Below are 24,759 nucleotides of genomic sequence, written 5' to 3'. Positions count from 1 at the left end.
AGAACATTCTGGGTGGAGGCTTCCAGATACCAATGCCTATCCAAATGCAAGCCATTCCAGTTATGCTGCATGTGAGTATGAAGGTTTAGAATGCCTCTAACATTCTTTCTTGTGTTTGCTTACTCTCTTTTCTGTCTTTGAAATCTTCCTTTCTACCTTATCCCTTCCTCTGTTGAGTTCCTTACCTTGCCTTTTTTTTTTTTTTTGTATTTTTCCAAAGTTAGAAGTGGGGAGGCAGTCAGACAGACTCCTGCATGCGCCCGACTGGGATCCACCCAACATGCCCACCAGGAGGTGATGCTCGGCCTGTCTGGGGTGTTGCTCTGCTGCAACTGACGCCATCCTAGTGTTTGAGGCAGAGGCCACGAAGCCATCCTCAGTGCCCCGGCCAACTTTACTTCAATGGAGCCTTGGCTGTGGGAGGGGAAGAGAGAGACAGAGAAGAAGGAGACGGGGAGGGGCAGAGAAGCGGATGGGTGCTTCTCCTGTGTGCCCTGGCCGGAAATCGAACCCAAGACTTCCACACGAGGGATGACGTTCTACCACTGAGCCAACCTGCCAGGGCCTCCTTACCTTGCTTTTAAGGTGTGTGCCTTCATAAAACTTGTCCTGATCACTACAGCTAGATGTGATCGTTTTCCTTTACCAATACTCCACTACCACCCTAGTCTCCATGGTACTGTGTTCTTTTTCTTACATTTGTTTTACACTTCACACTATTGTGTATTTGCATTAATTATATTATCTTTTCCTTTTACTAGAGTATAAACACTCTGAGCATAGGGACGATGTTCTGTTTATTCATCCATGATTTAGTTTATAATTCCCAGGAGCTATTTTAGAAATACAGAATTTTTGTCCTAACCTTTTTTCCCTAATACTTTTTATTATTGCAGTATACTTTACATTTAATAAAATACATGGATTTTAAGGGCACAGTTTAGTGCGTTGCAGTGATGCATATCCTATGTACTCATCTCCCCAGTGAAGATGTGTAACACTTCTGTTACCCAGAAAATTCTTGTGCCCTTTCCATTCTTCCCTCATCCCACCCCTGCCCAGAGGTAACCACTCTTCTGATTTCAGTTGCCATATATTAGATTTGTCTCTCTACAATGTCATGTAAGTTGAATTATTCATTATTTATTCTTTCATTTCTTTCTTTTACTCTGCATACTGTTTTTGAGATTCATTCGTGTTGTTACTTAGTAGTCTGTTGTATGAATGTATCATGATTTGTTGATAGAGGAGTGAACCTAGAATTTTGGAAATTAAGTTTTTCTAATTTTTTTTTCTTTTTTGTGGCAGAGACAGAGAGAGTCAGAGAGAGGGACAGATAGAGACAGACAGACAGGAAGGGAGAGAGATGAGAAACATTAATTCCTCGTTGTGGCTCCTTAGTTGTTCTTTGATTGATTTCTCATATGTGCCTTGACCGGGAGGCTACAGCAGACCAAGTGACCCCTTGCTTGAGCCAGCGACCTTGGGCTCCAGCTGGAGAGCTTTGCTCAAACCAGATGAGCCCATGCTCAAGCTGGCGACCTCGGGGTCTCGAACCTAGGTCCTCCACATCCCAGTCCGACACTCTATCCACTGTGCCACTGCCTGGTCAGGCTAATATTACTTTTTATAGTGATGAGAGATGATTTTTTCCCCTACATAACCAAGATGGCCTTCAATTCGGGTGGTCATAGGATACCATACTGGTTCTTATTTTCTTTGGGAACTGAAATGAGAATACATTTGAATGATTGCTGCAGACCAGCGCGGCTCCTAAGAATGGTGTGGAATTAAGGAAACACACTTATTAAGAAAAGGGGACCAGGAGGACTCTTCAAATGCTAAAGCCAATATCCGAGTGCCCCATAGCCCCAGTTTGCTTTATTATATAGACATATGCAAATCAAGTAAGTCCTTGTTACAAAGTTACACATCTGAGGCTAAAACAGGAACTCTTCCAAGGCATAAACAGGAATCCCTCTACCATACATAAGTGAAATCAACCAACATCTGAACAAAGAGTAAGAGAAAGGGCATGTAAATTGCTTCCAGCAACTTAAGAAAGCAAGTGAAGTGGGTTAAAATACTCAGCATCATAGCCAGTATGGAGGTGGAGGGGAGAGAACTCAGCCTTTTGCTAAGCCTCGAATCTACAATGGCTTTTTGCCATTTACGGTCCACAACAAATGATGTTATTGACTCAGAGTAAATCTGCTTTTAGTTTTCTTTTAAGATTATTTCTGTTATAACTTAAGCTCAAAGCTTTAAAATTCACAGTAACTTACTGAAGAGTGGCACCTGTTAATTACTCTGTCACTCAGGTTATCATCACTTTTTATTTCTTTCAGCCATTTTGTTACTTATTAAAACTTTCCCTGGGGATTGAGCAGAACAACTATCAGGACAGAAAGTTGGTTTTGTAATTTTGTTTTGGTACATAGTTTAGTGCATGGCTTTAGGCGACCCCTGTGTTTTGGTCGTTCGACCCCCGCGACCCACAGGTTTAGAACCGCTGGTTTAGTGGGAAAGAACAATTGAAATAATGGAGCCTGGCCTGTGGTGGCGCAGTGGACAAAGCATTGACCTGGAACGCTGAGGTCGCCGATTTGAAACCCTGGGCTTGCCCGGGCAAGGCACTTACAATAAGCAACTACTACGGGTTGATGCTTCCTGCTCCCCACCTTCTCTCTCTCTCTCAAATCAATATAAAAATAAATCAACCTCTAAATAAAATCTAAAAATTAAAAAAGAATAATGGAAATAAATGAGATTGTGGACTATTTTTGGATTTTAGTTATTCACATTCTTTTCCCAGTTGAAACGGATGTCACAGGCAGTACTGAGAAACTCCATTGGGGTGGTAGTGGCAGGGGTGTATAATATTAGAAAAGTGGATATGGGAGAAGCTTCCTCTCTACATTGCATCAGTGTGCTCATGTTCTTGCTACCATCACAGGTGACCATGATGAACACCCAGCACCAACATGTCCTCATCTGGACATGCCCTTCTCCACCTACCACCCACTCCTCAGCTTGGTCCCTGCTGCCACATATCCTAGCCCCCACAACAGAAGGCTCTATACAGGAAAAACTACTATGGCCACCCTAGCTCTTTGGCTAAATTTAGGCAGGCATTGGCCCTGGCCAGTTGGCTCAGTGGTAGAGCATCTGCCCAGCATGTGGATGTCCCAGGTTCAATTCCTGGTCAGTGCACATAGGAGAAGCGACCATCTTATTCTCCATCCCTCCCCAACCCCTTCCCCCTCTCTCTCTTTTCTCCTCACACAGCCATGGCTCCATCAGTTCCAAAGTAACAGCCTGGGTGCTAAGGATAGCTCTGTTGAGCCTCCCCTTAGGCTATAAAAATAGCTTGTTTGTGAGCATGGCCTTAGATGGGCAGAGAGCATCGACCTCAGACAGAGGTTGCTGTGCAGATCCCTGTGCAGTCAGAGTGTATGAGGGAGCCTATCTCTGTATCTCCCCTCCTATCACTTGGGAAAAGGAAGAAAAATTTAGGCTGGCATCTAGGATGTAGGCTAAGACATTTGCCAGGTTGTGTGCCAATGTGCAACGCTCAGTAAGTCTATGGGATAAGGAGTCCTAAAATGCAGAAGGAAAGAGCAACTTTTGTCAGAAACCTACTTTGCTTTTATTTCATGTCATGTCTTATATTTTCAGTTTTATTTGGGGAACCATCCAAAACTTCTGACCACATAAAGGTCCAGTGTACATGTGTGCAGCTGGGTTTCTTTTCTGGAAGAATTAGAAGTACTGCTGGTGGTGATGAGGGTCAGAAAAGTCAGAGTCCCAAAAGGAGTAACACGGGCTTCAGAGAACCCCAAATTGGAAGCAGGAGACCTGGTCTCTAGGTGACAGCACTTAACACTTTCAGATCTTGTTTTTACACATCTGTAAAAGGAGATGGAAATGCCTGTCCTGCCCACTTTTAGGTAGAAGGGACTAATATAATACATGTGATCAAAAAATTGTTTTGAAAAATAAGTCACACTGTCTTTATACAAGTAGCAAAGTGTTATTTATGATGTGCTCCAGATCATTGACAGAGATCACTGACAGAGACCCATATTCAAGCTATTGGGGCACAAAGGCACATTCTGGAACTGATTAAATGGGTGCAAATAAACCTACAATGTAGAAAAATCCTTAAAAGCACCTGAGTGTTTGGTGGATAGAATACCTTGAGCTTCAGAGCAGGCTTGGAGTGGGACAGTCTAAGAACACAAGAGCCTCTGTCCATTAGAAGGGCTGAGGAGCAGTTCTGCTGATGGAACTAGAAACTCAGGTTCCAAATAAAACGTCCATGAAACAGTACAATTTGTACTCTCTTTATAAAATTGCAAAAACAGCCTAACCAGGCAGTGGCACAGTGGGTGGAGTGTCAGCCTGGGATGCTGAAGACCCAGGTTCAAAACCCCGAGGTTACTGCCTGGGACGGCACAAAGGACCCAGGTTTGAAATCCCAAGGTTATTGGTTTGAGCATGGGCTCACCAGCTTGAGTGCGGGGCTGCTGGCTTGAGTGTGGGATCATAGACATGACCTCATGGTCACTGGCTTGAGCTCAAAGGTTGCTGGCTTGAAGCCCAAGGTTGCTGGCTTGAGCAAGGGGTCACTCGCTCGACTGAACCTCCCCCCCCATCAAGGCACATATGAGAAAGCGATCAATGAACAACTAAGGTGCCACAAGGAAGTATTGATGCTTCTCATCTCTCTCCCTTTCTGTCTATCTTTGTCTGTTTGTCTCTCTTTCTGTCACTACAAACAAAGTGAACACACCTGTATCCACTACCTTGGTTAGGAAATAGGTCACAACATGCAACACAGAAGTCCCCTGATGTAGAGAAAAGTTTAAACCCAGACTTAAACTATCTGTAGAGACACCTTGGTTTTGGTATTCCATTCCTCTCTAATTTTGTTTTGCTTGTCTTGCTTTTCTTTATTAAGTTAAGTGAATTTCCCTTTCTTTATAACAAAAGAAAATATCTGTAGTTGGATTATGGTATATTACCCAAAGGAATTAACTTTATTTGCCAGTAACACTTACTGAGCATTCACTGTCATAGTTTTAATAGAAGAAAATTATCTATTTATTGAATGCCTATTGAATTTTAGGTATCTTCACATATATTTTTCTCAGTGAATCCTTTCTATCCTGCAAGATATTATTCCTAAGAGGATTTTTATTCTCATTTTTACGTAAGTATAAACTGAGGCTTAGAAAGGTTAGATGATTTGCCCAATATAGTGCAATTAAAGTATTAAGTCCAGGTCTGTAAGTCTCCTAAGACATACTGTCTTAGGTGGTGTAATAGATTAGTAGGTTATATACAATGAAATAAAAATTACCCCAAATTGAAGACTTGGTTTCTTTTTTACTTCTTAAGTGTGTGTGTGTGTGTGTATATGTGTGGATGTGTGTGTGTGTGAGAGAGAGAGAGAGAGACATACAGGCTAGAAAGGAGAGAGATGAGAAACATCAATTCTTCATTGCAGCATCTTAGTTCATTGATTGCTTTCTCATATGTGCCTTGACCAGGGGTGGGTATTGGGTAGTGGGGGCACTACACAGAGCAAGTGACCCCTTTGCTCAAGCCAGAGACCCCACACTCAAGCTGGATGAGCCCATGCTCAAGCCAGCGACCTTGGGGTTTCAAACATGGGTCCTCAGCATCCCAGTCCGACGCTCCATCCACTGCACCACCACCTGGTCAGGCAGTTTGAAAACAATTATTTTAAAGCATTTAAAAAAACTATTTAGGTCCTGGCCGGTTGGTTTAGTGGAGAGAGCATCAGCCGGGTGTGCGGACGTCCTGGGTTCAATCCCTGGACAGGGTACACATGAAAAGCGACCATCTGCTTCTCTTCCTCTTTCCCCTCTCCCCCTTCACCCCCGCCCAGCCAGTGGCTAGATTGGTTCAAGTGTCAGCTTCAGGCACTGAGGATAATACCTCGGTTGATTCTAGCATCAGACCCAGAACAGGGCTGCCGGGTGGATCCCTATCAGGGCACATGCGAGAGTCTGTCTCACTATCTCCCCTCCTCTCGCTTAAAAAAGATAAAAAAGACTATCTAGTATATTAATATTTCATTCCAGATTCTTTTCTTAAGAAGATTAAGAGCAAGCTTGATGTGTAGTTCCAGAGGCCCTCCCCGGTTTTAGTTGTTGCTCCTTGAGGAACAAAATGTCCTTATTCAAGAAGCAGAACTGAAAATGATCTCAAGGGCTGGGCTTCCTTCCCTTCAAACTTATATCTGAATAATATCTGAATAAGGAACTGGCCTTTAAAGTACATTCATTCCACTTTTGTTCACCCAGTAACCTTCCAGCACTTGGTATGCAGCTCTAGGCTTGCTCAGCTCTGTTTCCACTGGCCCCCAGTCCACAGTGGGCTGTAAACTGAGAAGTGGCTTGATACTAAGAGCTTCGGACTTGTAGAGGGCACCCCTAATGGCAACAGGTGACAGTGCATATATATATCAACAGCCTTCTAGGAGTCAAGATTCTTAATAGCATCTTATTGAACTAATTTCTAGATCTGAAATTAACAGAGCATTTTCCTTAGTTCTTAGAGGCCTGGAAGACACACCAAAAAAGTTGATTTTGTGGTAGGCAGACAGAAATGAGCAGAGCAATGACGGGTGGATGGAGAATAGCCTCAGACAACCTCCCTATAGTATAGACCAGTGATTTTCAACCTTTTTTGAGCCGCGGCACATTTTTTACATTTACAAAATCCTGGGGCACACCACCTACCAAAATGACACAAAATGACACTCTGTTAGAATTTATTTAAAGTTTAAATAAATTACATTTATTAAAAAAAAGTTAAATAAAAAAGGATAACCCCCTCATATATATAGTCCCATGTAACATCCCTCATATATACAGTCCCACGTAGCATCCCTTTATACAGTCCCACGTAACATCCCCTCATTTACAGTCCCACGTAACATCCCTCATATATAGTCCCATGTAACATCCCCTTATAAATAGTCTCATGTAACATCCCTTCATATACAGTCCCATGTAACATCCCCTCATATACAGTCCCATGTAACCTCATATATACAGTCCCATGTAACCCCTCATATATACAGTCCCATGTATCCCCTCATATATACAGTCCCATGTAACCCCTCATATATACAATCCCATGTATCCCCTCATATATACAGTCCCGCTAATAAATACTGGAGCTTTCATCAAGGTTGTGGGTTCAAATCAATTTGGCAAATACTCTCTCTATATAGAGACTGGACAAAATCAATTTTAGAAAATGTTGGGTACTTGTGTAACATCATAAGTCCTCAGAGCATCTCTACTGTCAGATTGAGAAGTTTGCTTTCTAGGTAAGGATTCTGATAAATACTAGAGTTCTTCCTGAGGTTGTGGGTTCAAATCCCATGGTCAGCTGGGTGCAGGGGCCTTGGTTCTGTCTGTTTTGATGGTGTATATAGAGATTTGAGCTCTTTAAGAAGATGACCCTTCAGGAGGCCATATACAATATAGATAACATTGTGATGCATTGTATATCACCCTCTGCGGGGGCCTCTTTTAAAAAGAAAAAGGTCAAATATCTATATACACCATCAGGATAGACATAACCAGCTGAGGCTGAGGCTTCATCTAGTGGCGGCAACATTTACCTCCAGTCCTGATCAGGATTAGAAATCGGGACCATGGGGAGGAGTAGCAGCTTCAACTACTCGCTGTGGCCACACAATGACAAGTGCTTGGCAGCCCGAGCGGTGACCTTCCTGGGTGTAGATGAGAGGCGGCCTACTATTGGTTCATCATTAGTGGTCGGGATGAATCCTAGAAGGTGATTGATCAGTGAGCGTTCCCTGTCCACTCTTCCTGTCGCTGATAGCTGGAGGGATTGTGAGGGGAATGTTTATGTTCGAATGGAGGTGGCTGGCGGCAGGCCGGATAAATAGCCTCCGTGGGCCGTATCCAGCACACGGGCCATAGTTTGGGGACCCATGGTTAATTTCCACACGGCACACCTGACCATGTCTCACAGCACACTGGTTGAAAAACACTGGTATAGACAACATGTAGGCCAGAGATTTTCCTTAAAAAATTTTTTTTCTTTTTATTTACTGATTTTAGAGAGGTAGAGAGAAGGGGGGAGGGGTGGGAAGTTTCAACTCACAGTAGCTGCTTCTTGTATGTACCTTGACTGGGTAAGCCCAGGGGTTTGAACCTGTGACTTCAGCATTCCAGGTCAATATTTTATCCCAGAGGTCGGGAACCTATGGCTCATGAGCCAGATGTGGCTCTTTGGATGGCTGCATCTGGCTCGCAGACAAATCTTTAATAAAAAAAATTATAATGTTAAAAATATAAAACATTCTCATGTATTACAATCCATTCATTTCCTACCGCTCATGTTCATGGTTGCGGGTGACTGGAGCCAATCACAGCTGTCCTCCGGGACAACACCAAATTTTTATTGGATAATGTGTAACATAAACGGGTCGTTGTATGGCTCTCACGGAATTATATTTTAAAATATGTGGCATTCATGGCTCTCTCAGCCAAATAGGTTCCTGAACCGTTTTATCCACTGCGCCACAGTGGCTAGGCCTGTGTTTTTCAACTGATCTAGGCCTCACTCCAGTTTCAGACAAGTGACAAAGGACAGCATGGCTGACATCAAGATCAGCTGCTATGATGACTAATGACCCCAGGGCAAACCAACCAGTGAAGACCACAATCCTGAAAGAACACACTAGGAAAGCTGACTAATATCCTATTAAGACCCTTCTCTGGGACCTCTCCTAAAAATCCCTGCCCTTAAATGCACTTAGACAGGTTTCTCCTGGAGTGCACCCCCATCGTTCCCCACTCCCTCCACCCAGGCACATTTTTCTTGCATTTGTCTTTCTCCTAAGCTCCAAAGGCCCTAGTTTCGCCTCTGTAACTTGCTTCTTGAGCCCAATTCTTCCACGGCTTACTTATTCTACCTCTGTGACTTTCTTTTTCTTTTTTTCCAAGTGAATGGAGGAGAGATAGAAGGACAGACTCCTGCATGCGCCCTGACTGGGATCCACCTGGCAACCCCCATCTGTGGAGATGACCCCTGTCCATCTAGGGCCATGCTCTCAACCAAACTATTTTTAGCACCTGAGGCAGACACTCCTCAGAGCCATCCTCAGTGCCCAGGCAATGCTCTCAAACAAATCGAGCCATGGCTACAGGAGGGGAAGAGAAAGAAAAAGAAGGGGTAGGGGTGGAGAAGCAGATGGTCATTTCTCTTGTGTGCCCTAATTATCAACTGAACCCGGGAAATCTACATGCCCCGCCAATGCTCTACCACTGAGCCAATCAGCCAGGGCCTCTGTGACTTTCAAATAAATTTTATTTTATAGTTGGGTCTTGACTCTGAATTCTTTCTTAGCCAGAACTCAAGTACCGAGTTGGTTGAACCGAGGTCCAGTCTGACTCCACCAGTCTAACACCAGGTGGCATTTTGCCACCAACAATTTCAATTTTATTGTATCAGTTTTTCTTTCTGCTAAAATAATGAAGATAGGCCAAGCAGGGACTATTATTAAACTCAAGGGATATCTAACAGATTAATTGATTTTAAAAAATAACACAATAAAAATATTCTGAATGCACATACTTGGGAAAGCATCAGAAGCAGCAGCAATCTTATAATTGCCTGAAAGGGTCAAATAAGCCTCATCAAATCCATGCCCATGACCTTCTATGAAGAAATGTCACTGGAAACCTAGAGTTCACAGGTGAAATCCCTAGAATCCAAAACTTCCATGGATCCAAAACTCTCCTTCCTTATCTTCTTCCAGCTGCCCCTTTGAAGTCCTTCCCACTTCTGTTCCCTCTCTACCCTAGATGTCTTTAGTTAGAGATCAAACTGACTTAGAGACTAGCTTCCTGCCTCCCACTTCCTTTTCCCCTATATTCACTAATCTCTAAATTAACATAATAGATTTCACAAAGAAGCTGGATATTCTGCTTAAATTTGGTGGATTGACTCTATACCTTTATCTCCTCTCCAGTGGTGTACTCGAGTTGGCAACTGCTATATTTTCAGGAAGTCTGCAAGTCAGTTCTTAACATATCCACTCTTGAAATAAATTGGATAATTTATTTTTAAAAGGGAGTCAGTATGCAAAACTCATCACTTCCTAATTTCATTTTATCTATGCTCTTGAGGTTGTTTACTTTATGATGAAAAGTGCTATAGATGTTGTATTACTGCTCATTTTTCCCCCAACTCTACATTGGAAATTTGATATTGGCCATATACACCACAAATATTACAAAACACTACAAATTAGGGCTTGGCTTATTATTTTGTTGATTATTCAGTGAGGAAGAAAATGTTAATAATTCAGATTAAACTTAAAAGTGTGTCATGTCTGTAGTCATTACATTATTAATAGCAAATCCTTAAACCCGAGTCCAGCGCAGAATTAGGTAATAGTAAACAGGGCACACTTCTAAAATTGACACTCCCACAGAACGTCCGACGATAGTAGGACTATATCATGGAACATAGTAATACTCCCTCCATGAGAATCACTGGTGGGGGAAAGGAATTTGTTAAAATGCCTATCTAAAATGCCTATCGATTCTATAGGATTGGGTGGAGCCCGATAAGCTACAGTGTTGGCTTGGTTTTTTTTTTTGTATTTTTCTGAAGCTGGAAACGGGGAGAGACAGTCAGACAGACTTCAGCATGCGCCCCACCGGGATCCACCCGGCACGACGCTCTGCCCACCAGGGGGCGATGCTCTGCCGCGACCAGAGCCACTCCAGCGCCTGGGGCAGAGGCCAAGAAGCCATCCCCAGCGTCTGGGCCATCTTTGCTCCAATGGAGCCTTGGCTGCGGGAGGGGAAGAGAGAGACAGCGAGGAAGGGGTGGGGGTGGAGAAGCAAATGGGCGCTTCTCCTATGTGCCCTGGCCAGGAATCGAACCCGGGTCCTCCGCACGCCAGGCGGACGTTCTACCGCTGAGCCAACCGGCCAGGGCCCCGATAAGCTACATTGTTAACAAGCTCCCAAGTGATGCAGGTGCCGCAGGTACGTGACCACACTTCGAATAGCCAAGATGTACAGGGCTGCGCAAAAGGAATGCAGATGCTCTCCTCAAAAACATGAGTGCGAATTAAACAAATACAGTTAGAGTGGAACCAGGCGGACCACTCCTTATCCGGCCTCAAATCTCCTTGCCCCGCTCCAAATCCACTCCGAGCCCAGACAAAGTCCCCATCGTAAGAACACAAGCAGCAACAGGCCGGTCCACGGAAGACGCGAGCCCAGGTAACCAAAGAAGATATTCCTGCACTCACTAGTCTAGGAGCCCCGGAACTAGATGAAGTCCAAGCAGGGGCTTCGTCCTTGCCATGAAGAAAAATTCAAAATTAAAAACTTACCGCGGAGGAACCAATCCTAGCGTTGGTTTCTCTTTCTAACGTTAAATTATCTCAGAAACGTTGAAGCAAATTCTGGCTTGTGATTGGCTGAGGTAGCATCACGCTCCACCAATTAGAGCTGAGGCGCTACTTGTATGAAGAGGAGGAAGGCGGGAGCGAAGGAGAAGAAGCAAGAGAGGAAAGAGGGTGTGTTACTTCTCTTATCTTGTTTGTGGAAGCTTTTGTGTAAATGGTTGGATGTTCTTCCGATTGCACCAATCGCGATCTTCTCTGCTGTGCCATACTGTGAAATTGAAAGTAGAGATGGTATGGTTTGCGGATTAAGCGCTGCCGCGGCCTGAGGAGTGTCAACTATTAAACATGGAAGAGGAGGTGGATAAGCTGGAATTGATGGTAAGTGTCAAGTGAAGGAGATCTATTGGGTAGTTTATTTTTCCCCGATGGCCTCCAGAGTGGGACGCAATTTGGAGTCGCCGGAAACCCTGGGCAACGGAGGTTGAGCCAGACTTGAGTTTCCTCGTGCACCAAAGGGAGTCGCCACCGCCTGGTCTTTTAACGGCCGCCGGGGGAAGGGGTTACATCTGGGAAACTGATGAGGGAAATGGCGGGAGATCCTGAGCGTGTGGGGCCATTGAAATTTTTTGTTCCTTTCTCTCACTTTCCTTCTGCTTCTAGGAGCTGCAGCTGGTGCATGCGTTTGTATTTCTATCAAGAAGATGTTACTGGAATGGTCCCAAAACGCCCCAAGAAGGGGAGAGGTCGTTCACATTCCCGAGAAAGGGGATGCAGGGTGGGATTGGGTGAGGATAAACTGAGTGGGGCGGAGAGAAATCCCTTCAGGCGGACTGGGGAAGTCTGAGAAAGGACGCTAGACTTGCGTGCTCAACTTCCTAGCGGCCAGGAAAGCCCCTGGACCAGTTTTTGTTTGGCGCGAGGGGGCAGGCAGTCCATGGTGGGGGAGCGAGCGACGGGCACCGGCACCTTGAGCTCCCGTCCTGGAGCGCGGGCAGGACTGGGACAGGCGAGTCACCCTGCTCTCCAGTTGCCTCCTTTTTAAGATTTTTTTTTTTTTTTTTTAGTTTTTTAAAAATTTTATTTATTCATTTTAGAGAGGAGAGAGAAAGGGGGAGAGAGAGAGGGAGAGAGAGAGGAGAGAGAGACAGAAGGTGGGGAGGAGCTGGAAGCATCAACTCCCACATATATGTGCCTTGACCAGGCAAGCCCAGGGTTTTGAACCGGCGACCTCAGCATTTCCAGGTCGACGCTTTATCCACTGCGCCACCACAGGTCAGGCGCCTCCTTTTATTCACGGGGCGGGGCCGAATAATTGTAAAGAACTCCCCTGCTGCTTGGCCTGCACGAGGGGACCAAGTTGGAGATCTGTCTTAATTTTCTTCTGTGGATTATTACCTCGCTTGTCCTCTTTATTCCCTCCTTCCCGCCCCTAGACTACTACCAGCTTGGTCGCCCGAGCTTTTTTCTTAGTCCCCCTTGTTTCATCTTCAACTCTTCGCGCTCCTCCCCCGTTGCATTACCAGTTTTTTTTTTTGGGGGGGGAGCTTCCTTTAAAACGTGGAATTTGGAGAACTCACCCATCGTTGAGCTTCTGTTTTTTGTTAAAGAAAATAAGGTTAAGAAGCCAAAACTTTCTTTTCCAACCACAACCCGCCCCTCCTCCCCTTGCCATTTTCCGGCTTTACTCCTTAGATACCATTTGTGCCTGTGTTGCTCTTTCCAAGCTGAACCTTTGGTCACTTTAACGTCTGCAAGTGTAATGACCCTGGAAGAAACTGAATACCATCTCCGCCCCTATTCTTACCCTTCAATGTGAGACCTTGATATAACTTATTACGGATGTTCTTCTGATGTATTAATTGCAGTGCCTCGTATACAAATTCGATTTGAACTTTAATTTTCTTCTAGTATTTTGAGTTTTAATTTTCTTGAAGTGGGGTGGCATTGGAGATAGGGAGAGAGATGGCAGAGGAGATGGATTTTCTTTAAAAACTAACTTTTAGTTCAAAGTTTTATTTTTATCATTAACTGTCTTTTTAAAATGATGTTAAAATAGTGTAGTTTGATTCTATCAGCAGGCATATATACTAACATTGTCTTGCCCTTCTCCCCCATTCTGAATTTCTCCCTCCAGATCCATACTTCTGCCAAAATCTAAGATGCTAAGTGATACCAATTTTTTTTTAATAATTTAAAATTTTGATGGGATGTGTAAGGCCAGGGGCTGCCGCCATCGTGGCCATCGCGGCCATTCACATGCAGGTTTCCATTAGATTTGGACAGACTGTAAAGAAACAGTAGAGCCAAAAACTGGTGGGCCATTCCTCTATTCTAGCCTCGCACCACCCACTAGTAAAGACACATAGGGCTCCAAAACCCTGACACATTCTATGGTTTCACAACCGGAAGACTCTTCTCTAGGTTTTCCTAGAATCAAAGGCCACCACTGGTCTGTCACCTCCGGTTCCCCATCTGCACACCTTCTCCCTTCTCCCTCCTTCACTCTTCTCTTTCTTTCTTTCTTTCTTTCTTTCTTTCTTTCTTTCTTTCTTTCTTTCTTTCTTTCTTTCTTTCTTTCTCTTTCTTTCTTTCTCTCTCTCTCTTTCTCTTTTTTCTTCTCCTTTTCCTCCTCCTCCTCATTCTCCTTCTCCCTCTTCTCCTCCTCCTTCTCCCTCTTCTCCTCCTCCTCCCTCTTCTCCTTCTTCTCCCCCCCCCTCCTCCCCCTTCCCCCCTCCCCCCCTCCCTCCTAAATATTATCACAAAATATTCTGTTCAGTTCTTCACAGGTCATAACATTCTATTCTCAAGCTGCTTTTCCTGTCTTTAAAAAAAAATTTGTGATAAAGTATATATAACATAAAATTTACCATTTTAACCATTTTAAGTGCATAGTTCAGTGGTATTAAATATATGTATATTTCTGTGCAATACCATCACCATCCATCTCTAGAACTTCACCTTTCCAAACTGAAATTTTGCATCTATTTAACAATAACTCCCCATTCTATCCACCCCAATACCAGTGACCACCATTCTACTTTCTTTTTCTATGAACTGGACTACTCTAAGCACTTATAGAAGTGAACTCATACAATATTTGTTCTTTTGTGACTAGGTTATTTAACTTAGCATAGTGTCCTCAGTGTACATGCATGGTGTAGCATATATCAGAATTTCCTTCCTTTTTAAGGCTGAATGATACTCCATTGTATGTACATACCACATTTTGTCTATTCATGTGTTAATGGGCGCAGGTTGCTTCCATCTTTTGGCTCTAATGATTAATGCTCCTATAAACAGGTGTACACATAACTGTGTTTCTGCTTTCAGCTCCTTTGGGTGTGTACCCAGATGTAGAATTGCTGGATCATATGGTAATTCTACTCTTAATTTTTTTAGTTTTCTGTCTTTTAAAGTCTGTTTGTAATTCTTTTTATTCTCTCAAATATTTTTCAGTTAGAAATGTGCACACATTACTTAGGCGATGGGAATTTAAAAAAAAAACTTCTGAAAGTAGTGGTATACATGTAAATGTAGCTTAGTGGAGGGGGTAAAAAGCACTGATTTCTAGTGTTTGTCAGTCTTCCTGGTATAAATATTTCTATCCTGACCAATTTCAAGTTACCACCATGATGTCATTGAAAGTGGAGTTGGGAAGACATGTACGTATAGTAGCACATGATATAGTATTTCCACTATACAGATATGATAGACCTCAAGAGCATAGATAATAGTAAAATATGGTAAAAAAAAAGAAAAAGAACCTAAGAGGTTGTTTTTTAGTATATATTTTAATTTATTTAATTCTAAATTTATATAATTTATTTCTTAGTGAATGTGTATAACAATCGGCTTGCACAAGTTCTTGAAAATTTAGCTGACTCCATCAAACCATTGATTGGAAGCGTCTCTGTTGTATCTTATTAAATATATTACTCAAAAGCAGGAACCACTTCTTTTAGTTAGTTTGATGATTTTAATACAGTGTGGACTTCCAAGTATTACAGGAAGTCATAGCTGAAACTACTCTCTTAAAAAGAAGACACTGTTTAAATAGACTGGGATTATAATATTTAAACATTTTTTTGATTTTTTAATTTATTGTGTTGAGACGGTTTCAAGTGTACAACTCAATATAACACCATCTACACACCAAACCATGTCCCCCTCATCATATTAGTTAAACTTTAAGCACAACCAAAATATCAAGTTAAAAAGCACACATAGACTTAAGAATTGCTGGCTCATAAATAAATTAAGGGTTTCCAGAATAGAGATTGTTTTAAGGTAACCGTGAAGCCACAAATGCCATAATCTTAATTCTGTGGCAATTTTAAGTTTTAAAAACTTTTATTTAAAATTATGCTTTAGAATGTCACATAAGACCTTGAATTATATATAAAGCTATGAGATTGTGGTCTATTTCAATAATTAAGTCAGCACTTGAATTCTTAGAGCCTTTGTTTACCTTGATTTGTCCTCCTCTGTCCCCTCCTTTCACTCTCCTCTCCATCCACGTGTTATATAGGATAGTGCACTTTCTTTAATATAAAGGAAATTATGCCAGCAGGAGTTTCTTTGTGCATACCCACACATATATAGTAATTATTAGTATGTTTATGAAGTCTAAATATCGATTAATTTAACTGGTATCTATCTAGTCTAGCAAGTATATAAGACAAATGAAAAGTCTATTTTTGGAAGACATTTTAAATACTTTTAAAAAATTTAAGTATGTCTACATTTGTTTTTCTGAATCTGTGCTAGTAGAGATTTTTGGAAAAATTTAAAAAATAAAAACTAGCTTTCTCTTTCCTTTTATTTCTACTCCAAAAGGTTTTGGTTATAAAGATAGACATTTGGTAATTGCAATGTTTTCCATTCAAATTTAGGTCAACAATAAGAGAAATTAGTGGTGGGAATTTTAGTATCTGTTTCTGAAATTCTGTTCGATGATGATAGCTTCTGCTCTTAGAAGCATTTTAATTTCTGAAGCCATTTTGTCTTACTCTGCATTCCAAAGTAGAATTCTTGGTTAACTTTTGTGTAATGGAAATATCTCTAGACCGTTTCTCATTAGACTTGGCAACTACTTTTATAGTTGCTGTTGTTGTTTTACAGTTTGCCTTTTACTTTTTCTACTAAGGGTTCAAACCAACCTTCAGTTTAGAGCTTAAGTTCATAGTAAGGTCTGAACCCACTCCTCAAAGCAGTCTCCTAGGCTAGGAATAGGCAATTTCCCTGAAGAAATCATGTTTTGTCTTCCATAGCAATTCATGGATGTTTGTTTCCCTGATAAATTCAAGGTGGTACCTGCTTTAAGATCGTATAAAAGATGCAGAATTTCAAAAAGTTAATAATTTGTAGAATAACCACATTCAGAGGTAAAGCACTTTGATTGAACACTGTGTTAGATATCCTTTCCAGCTTTCCTGTATGTACACACACACATTTTAGGCCTGTGTCAGCTTTAACCTTTTTTCTCCCTTAGGGGTTTGCTGCAGATGAAGGTTCTGTGCTAGGACCTCAGTTCAGTAAATTGGGGTTATTCAGAATGCTACTTCTGTGGTACATGCAGCTTTCCTTGTATAATTTGTTACTGAGTTCTCTAATTTTGGTCTGTGTGGCATATTATCTGTAGGTCTTTGGTAAATGGGATTGAAGATAATTGAAACTATTAGTACCCCTGAAAATAAATTTGTTCTGTGTGTTTTAACTTGAAACCAAATTTCCTACCAGAGAGAAAACCACTGCTTCATTGATGAGAGTGTCAGTGATACTAAGGAATTCTTGAAGCCATTGTTAATTCCTGTATTAATATATACAGTGGCTACTTGGTATCTTAATTTTGGCTCAAAATCTAAGAAAGATAAATAGAGAAATGATTTTCAAAACATTAACTAGTTGTTTTTTTTGTTTGTTATTTAGCAAGACAGACAGAAAGACAGGAAGGGAGAAAGATAAGAAGCAGCAACTCGTAATTGCGGCACTTTAGTTGTTCATTGATTGCTTCTCATATTGTTGTATCAGAACAGCGAGAAACAGATGTTTTGCCACACAATTAAGTAGCCAAATTAAGGAGTTTTTATTTTAAAGCAGACGACCACACGGAGAACTAAGTCGTTCAAATCATACGGCCCCGAACACAGTTTGAAGTCAGCTTTTAAAGACAAAATTACACACTGATTGGGGAATATGGAGGAGGGGAAGCATTGCAGTAAAACAAAACAGTAAAACAAGCTCTCTTACAATGTTTATAGGATTAATTCAGGGAGAAACATTCTGGGAACATCTACAACCTTGCAGAACTATCCCAAGGCTACAGCCTAGGAAACCAGCCACAAGGCTGGGGTAGATAGTCTTTTAGAAAAAAATAAGTTCTGCTGAAAGTCTCTTTGTTTTAGAGAAAGTAAGTTCTGCTGAAAGTTACTTTTGCTAAGAGCCTTTCTTTTCTGCATTTCAATATGTGCATTGATGGGGGAGTGTCCAGCTGAGCCAGTGATCCTTTCTCAAGGGGGATCATGTCTATGATCCCACACTCAAGCCAGGAACCCTGCGCTCAAGCTGGCAAGCCTACACCCAAACTGACAACCTTGGGGTTTCGAACCTGGGACCTCAGCGTCCCAGGTCTACATTCTATCCTCTATTAAATTTTTTAATAGAGCCTGGGTATTATATCTATCATGTAGACTTTTTTATACATTTTTATTTCCATATTTTCAAAATGTCACATTATCAAAATAATATCGTGAGCCAGTGTGACTCAATTGTGCAGGTCTTGTGTGGGAATGGTGGAGGATTAGAAAATAAACACAGAAAGAAAAAGGATGGTATCGGGAGGCCTCATTGCCAAGCTGATGGCTTGCAAGAGGGAGCCTGCACCCCAAAAACACTTTATAGTGCAGAGAGCAAAGCCATTTGCAAAACAAAGAGCTCAAATACAAAGTCACATTTCTGAGGCAAACCAAGAATTTCCCAAGTGCAGAAAACACCCCTCCATGCATAACATTTTAACTTCACAAAACAAAGAATAAAAAGAAAACTGCCTCCAGTCTCTTCCAGGGACGTGAGGGATGGGAAGAGTAGAAACCACCAGCATTATAGTTAACATGTAAGTGTGAGAAGGGCATGTAAATTGCCTTTACCAACTTAATCAAAAAATCAGAGGTTGTGGGGAAGAGCTTAGCCTTTAGCAATTTAAGCCTTAAACTGCAGGGATCTTTGTCAGCTTAGAGCAGTGGTTCTTAAAGTTTTTGAAGTCAGGGCGCATTTAAAATCCTACAAATAATTTTAGGCTCATTATATACAAATTTCTGAGAAATATGTTATAATAATTAAGTCAAATATTAAAGAAAAAATATAAAGTCCAAGTGTGCTTTTATGGAAATTAAAATAAATATGACAAAATTAAATTTATTTTAACATTAAAAGACATTTTTATGTTACATTTTTTTGAGTTATCCTTTTTAGAATTTGTAAAAAAGAGGGGTTAAAAAATAAAAAAATGACAAAAAAGTTATCTTTTTATATATATAGATACATTCTTAGTAAGATTTAGTAAATTCAGCAGGTCCCAGCGCAAATGTGTTAAGTTTTTTCTTTTTTTTTTTTTTTTTTTTTTTTTTTTTTTTTTTCCATTTTTCTGAAGCTGGAAACAGGGAGAGACAGTCAGACAGACTCCCGCATGCGCCTGACCGGGATCCACCCGGCACGCCCACCAGGGGCGACGCTCTGCCCCCCAGGGGGGGGTGCTCTGCCCATCCTGGGCGTCGCCATATTGCGACCAGAGCCACTCTAGCGTCTGAGGCAAAGGCCACAGAGCCATGCCCAGCGCCCGGGCCATCTCTGCTCCAATGGAGCCTTGGCTGCGGGAGGGGAAGAGAGAGACAGAGAGGAAAGCGCGGCGGAGGGGTGGAGAAGCAAATGGGCGCTTCTCCTGTGTGCCCTGGCCGGGAATCGAACCCGGGTCCTCCGCACGCTAGGCCGACGCTCTACCGCTGAGCCAACCGGCCAGGGCCAGTTTTTTCATTCTTGTGTTTATGAGAAACATGAGCCTGATGTGTCCTAGCGATTTCTTCAATGTTTGGGCATATATTTGAAAGGCTAACTCTCATTTCCTGTCAATACATTGAAGAATTCCTCTCTCTTTACTCTTAATTGTGTTGGGTGCAGAAAACCCCCACCATACATATCATCTTAACTTTACACCAAACAAAGGATAGAAGAAACTTGCCTCCAGTCTTTCCGGGGAACATGGGATAGTGTAAACAATCCAGTACCACAGCTTAACAGCCTTTTGCAACCTAATCAAGCAAGTGAGGTGGGGGGTTGGGCAGACTGTCAGCTTACAGCCAATTTCCCACACAGCCTCTGTCCCCCAAAAATCTAAACTCCAAAAACCCTGTTGGTTTTTTGGTCCCCAACAGGCACCTCTTTCTCTGGAATACCATAGGGCACACCTGGAAATCTTCTAGAGTGCACACTTTGAGAACCACTGGCTTAGAGCCTCCCACAGCCTCTAGCAATTTAATTAAGCAAGTGAGGTGGGGGGATGGGCAGCAAGGACTCGGTCTGTTTACTGCTTGTTTTCCCACAAAATAGGGTTATATAAAGAGAAAAGAAAGAATAGTTGCAATATCATGTTTATTAACATGTGTTTTGGCTTACAAAATAATGATTTATGCTGATTTTTAGTTCCAGAAAGCTGACTCTGACCTGGATTACATTCAATACAGGCTGGAATATGAAATCAAGACTAATCATCCTGATTCCCCAGGCAAGGTAAACTGCAAAATCAATGTCTTTTCAACAGAATATTTTAGTATAAGATTTTCTAATAGTATTTCTAATAGTCATTATAACAATTACAATATTAAGTACTAAATTTATAGTTGCATAATAAAATACTGACAGTGATTAAATGGATGGTAGAAGGTGTTGCATATATTTTAAATTTTAAGAAAAAGCTTAATTTTTCATTCTGACAATTTAAGATATATAAACATTTTTTTCTGATGTAGAAAAATCCAGTTACACTCTTACAGGAATTGTCAGCGATAAAGTCTCGATATCGAACTTTGTGTGCACGCTTTAAGCCAATTGCTGATGAGCAGAACGTGACTAAGAGCCGCATTTGTGCCACTTTCAGTAAGACTATGACCATGATACAAGAACTACAAAAGCAAACGGACTTGGAGGTAATGCTTTCAGTTGACATGTTGGATTTGAAGAGTTTTTATTCTGAGTGTTGCTTCGAAAGATAAATCCTTAGTAATTTTCATTTAAAATTTAGCAGTCAGTTTGAACTGTTGATAGAAATGAGATTCTCTTGACTCTCTTTTAAATTTTATTAGGTCCTTTTATTTTAAAATGAGCATGTAGACTTGGCATGGCTGATTAAAAGATATGCTGTCTTGGATTACATGGCCATGACTGAAGAGAAAAGATAATAATACTTATTAAATCTGCCTGAGTAGGTGGTGGTGCAGATAGAGCGTCAGATTGGAATGCTGAGGACCCAAGTTTTAATTTTTTTTTAATTTAATTTTATTTATTTATTTACAGGGATAGAGAGTCAGAGAGAGGGACAGATAGGGACAGACAGACAGGAATGGAGAGAGATGAGAAGCATCAATCATCAGTTTTTCGTTGCGACACCTTAGTTGTTCATTGATTGCTTTCTCATATGTGCCTTGACCGTGGGCCTTCAGCAGACCGAGTAACCCCTTGCTGGAGCCAGCGACCTTGGGTCCAAGCTGGTAAGTTTTGCTCAAGCCAGAGGAGCCCGCGCTCAAGCTGGTGACCTCAGGGTCTCGAACCTGGGTCCTTCTGCATCCCAGTCCAACACTCTATCCACTGCGCCACTGCCTGGTCAGGCAGTGGACCCAAGTTTTGAAACCCTAAGGTCACTACCTTGAGCATGGGCTTATCCGGCTCACCAGATTGAGTGCCGGGTCACCGGCTTGAGCGTGGGATCATAGACATGACACCATGGTCGTTGGCTTGAGCAAGGAGTCACTTGTTCTGCTGAACCCCCCCACCCGCACCCCGTCAAGGCACATATGAGAAAGCAATCATTGAAAAACTAAGGTACCGCAACGAAAAATTGATGCTTCTCATCTCTCTCCCTTCTTGCCTGTCTGTCCCTGTCTGTCCTTCTCTGTATCTATGTGTCACACACACACACACACACACACACACACACACACAAATGTAAACTGGTAGTTTAGATGTTTCTGTTATGTCATGAGAGATGAATATTGGGGAGGGGAGGGCAATTAAGGGCACTGAGGGGTCCTGGGTGGTTAGCTTTATCGTATGTATGTATGTATGTATGTATAAGAAAAAGCGTAACATATATAGTGTTCAGAACTAGCTCCAATTTCAGGCATCCACTGGGGGTCTTGGAACACATCTTAGGACGACTGGATATGGTTAGACAGACTTCTATTTAGATTCTTTAGGTTCTGCCTCCTGTTAATTCCCTTTTCCATCCAGCCAGCTTGTGTGTTGGTGCTCTGTGACAGTCCTTTACAAGTCCCCCTTCAGCGTCTCTTCCTCCCTTTGCCTTTACTCCTACCGGCTTTCGTGGATACTATGCACTGGTTATTTTCTCAGTCTCTGCTCTCCCTTCCTGCCCGAGGGTGCTGCTTTTCTTAAGATGTGTGCCGTCCCTCACAGCCTCATGCCTGAGGTAAATAAAGTTGGCACTAACCTCAGCTTTTCAGTGTGTGCATTATTGGCAGGGTGAATGGATTTCCCCTTAAATTTGATTTAGGAATGGGTTTGTGTTCCATGTGACATGTGAGGAAGGAAGGTCCGGAAGTAGGAAATGAGGAAGGGTTTCCTCACCACTGAGAGAGCCCTGGGAAGAGACACTTTTCTTCTTCTAAATATTTTGTATAGATGTGATGCCTAGCACTGCTAGATCTATTTTCCTCTCAGCTTGAGGATAAGCCACCATCAAGGATGGTAGAGCCTTGAGATGGAAAACACGGAGTCCCTACATTCTTGAGCTGCTGAATAAACCAGCCCTGAAGTCTGCTCTCTTTCTGTATTTCTTTTGCAATGATAATAACTTTTCTTATTATTTATCCATTTTAAAATGTGTTTCTGTTACTTGCAGATAAAAGCATCTTAATTACTCTTAAATTTAGCCAAAGTTTTTACTTATGAGGAAACTTGCAGATTATTTTGTTCACATTTCTTTATCAAAATACTTTAATAATATGTCATTCAAATGCAGCTTCTTTGGTTCTGTTCAATTGTAGTCCTTCAGTTGTTTGATTTCTTGGTCTGGTTTCTTCAACTTAATTGCAAATTATTTGGAAGCCCAAATATCAAAGCACTTTATATGTGGATAGCCAAATAATCTATTTTTTCCCTGCTTTCCTAAATTTTGTGGTTAAATAAATGGTGTGAGCTTATGGAAAATTGGTGTGATAAAGAAATTAACTAGTTGGGTCAGTGGTAGAGCGTCAGCCTGGCATGTGGATGTCCCTAGTTGATTTCCCCGATCAGGGCACACAGGAGAAGTGACCATCTGCTTCTCCACCTGCCTCCCTCTTCTCTCTCTCTCTCTCTCTCTCCTCACCCTCCTGCAGAAATGGGTCGATTGGTTCAAGTAACTTGGCCCCAGTGCTAAGGATGGCTCCCTGGAGCCTCACCTCAGGCACTAAAAATAGCTTTGTTACCAAACACTGGCCCAAGATAGGAAGAGCATACCCGCCCTGAGGGGGCTTACTGAGTGGGTCCTGTAGGGAGCAAGTGGGAATATGTTTCTGTCTCCCCTCCTTTCACTAAAAAAAAGGAAGTTAACTAAATTAACTTAATAGCCTTTAAAGGTTTTTTTTTAAAAATTAAAGTGCAGTTGAAACCTTTAAAGGTTTTTGAAATAAAGACTTTCTCATTTCTTTGTCATTTGTTTTCTAGCTGTCACCACTGACTGAAGAAGAGAAAACTGCTTTACAGCAATTAAAACCTCACATGTCAGACTTATGAAGAAATGGACTTGCAAAAAAACAAACCTCTAATGGTGAAGAGATCAATTTCAGAGGAATTTAGGAAAATGTCTTATTAGCAGTTGGTAACTAGAGGGTAGAGTATGGTGAAGGAAATTTGGCCTGTGTGACTAGATAGTGATGCCTTTCACAAAAGAGGGGAATATAAGAACAGATTGAATACATCTCAGTCAAAAGAATGGAATGTGAATAAAGAGATTTAAACAATATATGCACACACACTTAGTTTTGAAATTTTTTGGCAAGAAAGTCTTAACACTATTTTGCATCTGTTTTTGTAAGCCAAAGCAGCTGCCTCTCCAGGAATCGCCCTCCTAAGAAACAGAAAAATGTGAATTCTGCATCTCCCCTGCTTTCTCCCACCACAAACACACTGGGCTGTTTCCCAGTCCGCTGACCCACTGAGGGACTGTGTGCCATTGTCCCCTGCATGGCTGGCACCATTCTCCATCTCAGATTGCTAACCACCAGCATTCCTTTGTGGTCATTTAGGTCGATTATTGAAGCTTGTTCATTCAGAATTTCTTTTACTCAGGCATTTAAGTCACTGACGTACTACATGATCTAGCAACGCGGCTCCTTGCAGAGGGAGCGGAGGAACCTGTGCGTTGTCACTTGGGGGTTGGGTGCCAGCTGAGCGGGAGGGCGCCGAGCAGCACACACCCAACCCTCAGCGGGGTCAGGAGAGGCTGCGGCAGGACAAGGGATGGAGAAGTAGCTCAGCTGTGTGTTTCCTGAAGTCAGGGCCCGAGGAGAGAAGTCTTGTGCAATTACTGCGCTCACACATTCTTCTTAACCCCGTCTCTCCGGCACCTCCCTACTAGCTGTCCAGCAGTTGGGAGTTTTCTAAATTAAAAACGAAAACCCCAAAACCCAACATGAATTTTCCACTAGCTTGTAAGGGAGGAGAACCCGCTACAGCAAGACAGGGCACACATTTGTGCATGAGCTTAATTAACACTTGGGGGAAAAGACAGGCCCCACCTCACGTGAAGGTCAGCTCGGGGATCCAAATATTCTGCCAGTCCCAAAGACCTGATGCCAGGGACCGGAACTGCATGATGCTCCGTGGACAGGAGGTCAGGTATGTTGTAAATAACGTACTCGGTGAGCCAGGGGAGACAGCACCAGACAAATTGTTATTTGGCTTAATAACCTCCACCCCTTGAGGGTGATGTGTTTTCCAGTTCCCAGGGACGGGCTGGATTGGGGAAACAAGGACAGAAGCCGCACACCCTTGTTTGACCACACAGCTACTGAGGAAGCATTGGCTACCCTGGATTCCAGCTTCAGTTC

The 24,759-nt window shown here is 42.2% G+C and overlaps 2 protein-coding genes across 9 annotated transcripts in view; both read left to right on the top strand.

The window, feature by feature from the left end:
- LOC136326527 (probable ATP-dependent RNA helicase DDX52) overlaps nt 1-24,759 on the top strand; it is a 198,599-nt gene continuing 173,840 nt past the window's right edge. For both annotated transcript variants that reach the window (XM_066262617.1, XM_066262618.1), the window contains exon 1: nt 1-71. In XM_066262617.1, coding sequence (XP_066118714.1) covers nt 33-71 — 39 coding nt within the window. In that variant the 5' untranslated portion in view covers nt 1-32. The remainder of the gene's footprint in view (nt 72-24,759) is intronic.
- SKA2 (spindle and kinetochore associated complex subunit 2) lies at nt 11,572-23,784 on the top strand. Of its 7 annotated transcripts, none has more exons than XM_066255313.1 (6): nt 11,572-11,821; nt 12,104-12,218; nt 14,774-14,817; nt 20,138-20,224; nt 20,488-20,640; nt 23,375-23,784. In XM_066255313.1, the coding sequence occupies exons 1-6, from the start codon at nt 11,789-11,791 to the stop codon at nt 23,441-23,443; spliced, it is 501 nt and encodes a 166-aa protein (XP_066111410.1). In that variant the 5' UTR covers nt 11,572-11,788; the 3' UTR covers nt 23,444-23,784. The 7 variants fall into 7 exon arrangements, with proteins under 7 accessions (XP_066111410.1, XP_066111409.1, XP_066111416.1 ...); XM_066255312.1 differs by having other exon boundaries at nt 20,464-20,640; nt 23,375-23,699; XM_066255319.1 differs by lacking the exon at nt 12,104-12,218 and having other exon boundaries at nt 20,464-20,640; nt 23,375-23,698.

The sequence above is a fragment of the Saccopteryx bilineata genome, chromosome 2 (assembly GCF_036850765.1).
Source record: "Saccopteryx bilineata isolate mSacBil1 chromosome 2, mSacBil1_pri_phased_curated, whole genome shotgun sequence".
In the NCBI taxonomy this organism is placed as follows: Eukaryota; Metazoa; Chordata; class Mammalia; order Chiroptera; family Emballonuridae; genus Saccopteryx; species Saccopteryx bilineata.
Note: the sequence above shows the minus strand (reverse complement) of the source record. Positions and strands in the feature narration are given on the sequence as shown.

Coding starts and splice junctions, on each gene's coding strand:
- SKA2 (XM_066255312.1), top strand. CDS start 11,789: ATGGAAGAGGAGGTGGATAAGCTGGAATTGATG. Junction 12,219..14,773: donor CCCGAGAAAGGGGATGCAGG/GTGGGATTGGGT, acceptor TTCTGCTTTCAG/CTCCTTTGGGTGTGTACCCA. Junction 14,818..20,137: donor TAGAATTGCTGGATCATATG/GTAATTCTACTC, acceptor GCTGATTTTTAG/TTCCAGAAAGCTGACTCTGA.